Source organism: Onychomys torridus, chromosome 15, assembly GCF_903995425.1.
Source record: "Onychomys torridus chromosome 15, mOncTor1.1, whole genome shotgun sequence".
Taxonomy (NCBI): Eukaryota; Metazoa; Chordata; class Mammalia; order Rodentia; family Cricetidae; genus Onychomys; species Onychomys torridus.
In genome coordinates, this window is record NC_050457.1 from 14,586,451 (window position 1) to 14,591,215 (window position 4,765).

Sequence of the window (4,765 nt, forward strand, 5' to 3'; positions counted from 1 at the left end):
TGGTTCCTGTCCTGGAACTCACTCTGTAGCCCAGGCTGGCCTCGAACTCACAGGGATCCACCTGGCTCTACCTCCCGAGTGCTGGGATTACAGGCGTGCGCCACCACCGCTCAGCTGGTTGGATTCTTTTTATCACTGCGTCATTGCCTCACTAAAATTTACAATTTATTGTGCAGCACATTAAGAGTGAGCCTCAGAAACCTCTTTGCTTAAAAACAGCTCACGTCACCGCCACTCTGTGACATTAAGACGCCTCGTCCCGCCCCCTCCGAACTAGCACCGCCCAGCCCTGTGCCCGCGAGGATTGCCTGGGACGCCTGCGCAGTGAGTATTTAGCGCAAAGGTTTCTGGGATTGGTAGTCCATAGTCCTCTAGCCTCGTTGTGCCTGAAAAGGAAATAACAACGTAAGCTAGATCGCTTTGAATTTTATAAATAAATAAATAAAACTCAGACTGTGTCTCAGAAAAGTAGGGGCACTGAGTTGTTTCCAAAGGAGGCTCCCATATCGGCACAGGCGCCGCTCGGACGGCCGCGCGGGGTCCTCGGCTGGGCGGGCCTTCACGCAGTGCCTTGTGGGTCCTTCCTGCACGGTCTCTCTCTTTCTCTCGGGCCCGTGGCGCCGGCAAGATGGGTGAGCAGTGCGGGGTCGGACTGAGAGTCTGCGGGAGGGACCTGGGGCTCGGGGTACAGTCCGTCGTGGGGGCGATGGGGAGCGGGGAGCACTGGGGCGGAGACCGGGCGGAGAAGCTCCGTCCCGCGGGCACGTGGCCGCGCGGAAGAGCTCATGCGGCCTCCGGGCCGCCTTGCCCGGCAGCCGCAGCTGCTCCAGAGCCTTGCGCTGGAGACTGACATAAGCTGAAGGACCACGGCTGGGGTGTGTTTGTACGTCTGCGAACTAGTTAGGGAATTGCGAGGGGAGTCGGCCCACGGGCTAGCTAAGGCGAGCGACAGGACTCCCCGGCGTAAAGGGCCCATCCAGCCAAGCTCGTGTATTCAAAGGGCCTCTGCGGGTTTGCAAACGGGACTCAGTGATGTTTTATTCCCAGGCAAGTGTCGTGGTCTCCGTACTGCCAGGAAGCTCCGCAGTCACCGACGGGACCAGAAGTGGCATGATAAACAATACAAGAAAGCCCACTTGGGCACAGCCCTGAAGGCCAATCCGTTTGGAGGCGCCTCTCATGCCAAGGGAATTGTGCTGGAAAAAGTGTAAGTGGAAGACGTATGATCGTCGTTGGGAACGAACTCATTCTTCAAAACTAGCGAAGAGCGTGAGGCCACGTTGGTTTGGGATTTTAGGGAGAAAGGATGGAGGGTACCCTTGTTTATGTTAGAATTAGGTCTCAGAATTGGATGACTAAAGGTTTATTTCAGCGTTGGTCTGGAAGGAATGGGAGAAGATGATAAAGCCCATATCGAACAGTGTGAGTGAGGATTGTTTAAAAAATGTACCCGAGCCATCTGGTACATTCTTAAGATCTTTTTTGGGGTTGAGATGGAGCTGATGCACTGACTTTTTTAATTACTTTGTTATTTTTGTTTGTTTTCCGAGTCAGAATTTCTCTTTGTAGCAACCCTGTCTGTCCTATAACTTAGTAGCTATTAGAACATTAAGACATCCCCCTGCCTCTGCCTCTCAGTGCTGGGATTAAAGACATGGGCCATCCCGCCCAGCCTGGAAGCATTGGCTTTAAAAGAGCGATTATTTTGTGCAGTTTTGACAAATTAGTTAAAATTGGAATCCTTTTTTTCCTTTTTTTTTTTTATTTTTGCAACTCTACAGGATCTAGAAGTTCTCTACTGGGGGGAGGCACAGAGGATAAACACTTAGTTGAAATCACTGCCTCAGAGGGATTTAAAACTGGACTGAGAGAGTGGGGAGACTCTATACTCACATGTGCGCTTGCTGTTTCAGAGGGGTTGAAGCCAAACAGCCAAATTCTGCCATCAGGAAGTGTGTCAGGGTGCAGCTCATCAAGAACGGCAAGAAGATCACAGCTTTCGTGCCCAATGACGGTTGCTTGAACTTCATTGAGGTGAGCGGCACAGTCTGTGCTGCTTGCGGGGTGCCTTTCTCACGGGCTTGCTTTTTAAATCTGGCAAACGGGCAGTTTCTTTAATTAGTGTATTTAATTGCTACTAATACTTAAGATGGGCATTATATTTTATTTCAGGAAAACGATGAAGTTCTGGTTGCTGGATTTGGTCGAAAAGGTCATGCTGTAGGTGATATTCCTGGAGTCCGCTTTAAGGTTGTTAAAGTCGCCAATGTGTCTCTTTTGGCCCTGTACAAAGGCAAGAAGGAAAGACCAAGATCCTAAATTTTGACAACGGAAATGCAATAATAAATTTTCATATTCTGAAAATAGTTTGTGTCTTAATTCCCGTCCTGAACCTCCAAGTATATTTGGCCTTTAGCCCTTTTAGGAAAGAGTTGCTAAAACATTTTGTGGTGTAAGTGTGGCTTGTACCAAGACAGCGTAGCATCCCTTGCTCTACAGCTACAGTCTAGAAATAAGTCTGAAGTAAGGGAAGAGTGTCTTCATGTACAGTCTTCTCAGCATGCTTCGAATTTCTATTGCAACTTGGCAGTTGTCAAGTTGAGTAGAGTGAGTATCATGGATGTCTTTAATTGATTCTAATTTTCTTTGTTCACTAAGGGTGTGATTAGAGTGAAGAACTTGCTTAGCATGCATAAAGTCCCGGAGGGTCAGTCATCAGTGGACCAAACCGTCTATTCATAGGACTGTAATTCCAACACCTGGAGGCTGAGGCAGAAAGTGCTTTGAGTGTGGCAGGGAGGTTGGGTAGCAGCCCCAGCAGTTTGAATGCACTAAGTTGTGGTGAGCTTAGGCCAAGGTAAATGGGTGCAGAGGGGAAGTTTTAGACAAGGGAGAGTGCTTGTCTTATGGTGTCTGGTACATTTTAACCTCCAGCAGTCAGTAATGAATGTCGAGGGATCGCCAGGTGAAGCACTTGAGCCAGCTGCAGGACCAGAGCTCAGATCACCTGCCTCAGTAAATGGAGGGGTGAAGGGAAACACCCCGTGGCAGCTTTGGCCTTGCTACTTAGCTGTATTCTTGGCACTTAGTTGGCTCAGACATTCCCCAATCTTCAATGCCTCCCTGTTGAGTACCTTGTATTCTAAACCTTGGTGGTCATGTGGTGTTCAGTTGTCTCAGGTAAGAGATTTTCTAACCTATTGTGTGTGCACTAGAGTAGACTAGTAGACCACTAGTCTGCCTGCTGATTTCGTACAGTGCTTCCTAGCAGGTGGAGGTGTCCTTTAACCCTGCCAGGCAGGCTCAAGCTTGCATGTGACATCTGGAATGGATGTCTAGCTGCTAGTATGTCAGTGAGGTGAAGTCTAACAAAACACTCCTGAGGCCAAGAACTTTGTTCCCTCCTGTGTTTGTAAGGACAAAACCTGCAAAGTCCTTTGTGGAGACTTCAAGACACCCCCAAGAGCATCTTGTATACATAACTTTTTTTTTTTTTCCCCAGAGCTGAGGACCGAACCCAGGGCCTTGTGCTTGCTAGTCAAGTGCTCTACCACTGAGCTAAATCCCCAGCCCCTACTTAACTCTTTTTTTTGTTGTTTTTTTGTTTGTTTTTTGAGACAGTGTTTCTCTGTGTAGCTTTGGTGCCTGTTCTGAGTTTCCACTCTCTGGCCTCCAACTCAGATCTTCCTGGCTCTGCCTCCCTAGTGCTGGGATTAAAGGCATCTGCCACCACCGCCCAGCCCACTTAACTCCTCTTACATGTTCACAGGATTCCCTTTTTATCAGCTACACAGCCCCACAGTATAATGGTTACCAAACTAACATAGGTATCTCAAATACAGTGTGGAACTGAATTTTGTCCCTTTTCTGTATGCTCATCCATATTGGTGACCAAAGTTCTGTCCTTCACACAACATGAAGCTTTTTCCTAATAAACAAGAAGGCTCACACCTGTAATCACACCTGGGAGGCAGATTGGAGTTGGAGGTCAGCATGGATCACAAAGTAAAACCTGTCTTCAAAAAACAAAATCTGAGAAAGGAATGAACAACTTGGACAGTTTCAACTGGTCTGGTTTTTAGAATGTAGGAAAACATTCTAAAATGTATGGAGGAGCTAGAATAGCTTGAACAGTGTTGCAAGTTAATAAAGGCAGAACTTTGCAATTTTAAGACTATAACTTCAGCATCAAGACCGAAGACAGTGGCAGAATTAGGTCACGTTTCTAAATGGGAGCCAGGTGAGATTCAAAAAACAGCATTTTTAACCTTTGCTGAGTTAGGATTCTTAGACATTACTCCCAAAGCATGTTTTATAAAACAAAGGATGCTGGTCATCCAGTTTTTAAACTTGAGCTTTTTTGAAGGTCCTTAAAAGGTAACGTGAGTATTTTTAAATCACATACTCAATGAAGGACTTGTATCCACTTCTAAAACAGTCCTATTAAACCAAGCAGACTAGTATCTGTACAGGTACTTGGCAAAGTGAAACAGCTGGGTCTTCCATCCACTGTTGGCTGGGGGAGAATGGCAGTTTTGTATGAAGTTAACAGTACAAATACATCTCAGCCTTTAAACTCCTAAGTAGTTAGAAGTTAAAACACATGCTCGTATTTTAAAGCCTGTGCATGTATTTATGGCAACTTTGTGACAGCCAAGAACTAGAAATCTACAGGAGAGGCAGTTAAATTGTATATCCAAAAATGGCACACTACTTAACCGTAAGAACTATTGTTGGCACTGGAGAAAAGGCTCAGTTTAAGAAC

The 4,765-nt window shown here is 46.6% G+C and overlaps 1 protein-coding gene across 1 annotated transcript; it reads left to right on the forward strand.

Annotated features, from left to right (window-relative positions):
- The first annotated feature begins 550 nt into the window (after positions 1-550).
- Rps23 (ribosomal protein S23) lies at positions 551-2,364 on the forward strand. Its single transcript, XM_036207156.1, has 4 exons — positions 551-632; positions 1,048-1,207; positions 1,914-2,034; positions 2,173-2,364. The coding sequence occupies exons 1-4, from the start codon at positions 629-631 to the stop codon at positions 2,317-2,319; spliced, it is 432 nt and encodes a 143-aa protein (XP_036063049.1). The 5' UTR covers positions 551-628; the 3' UTR covers positions 2,320-2,364.
- Positions 2,365-4,765: the final 2,401 nt, after the last annotated feature.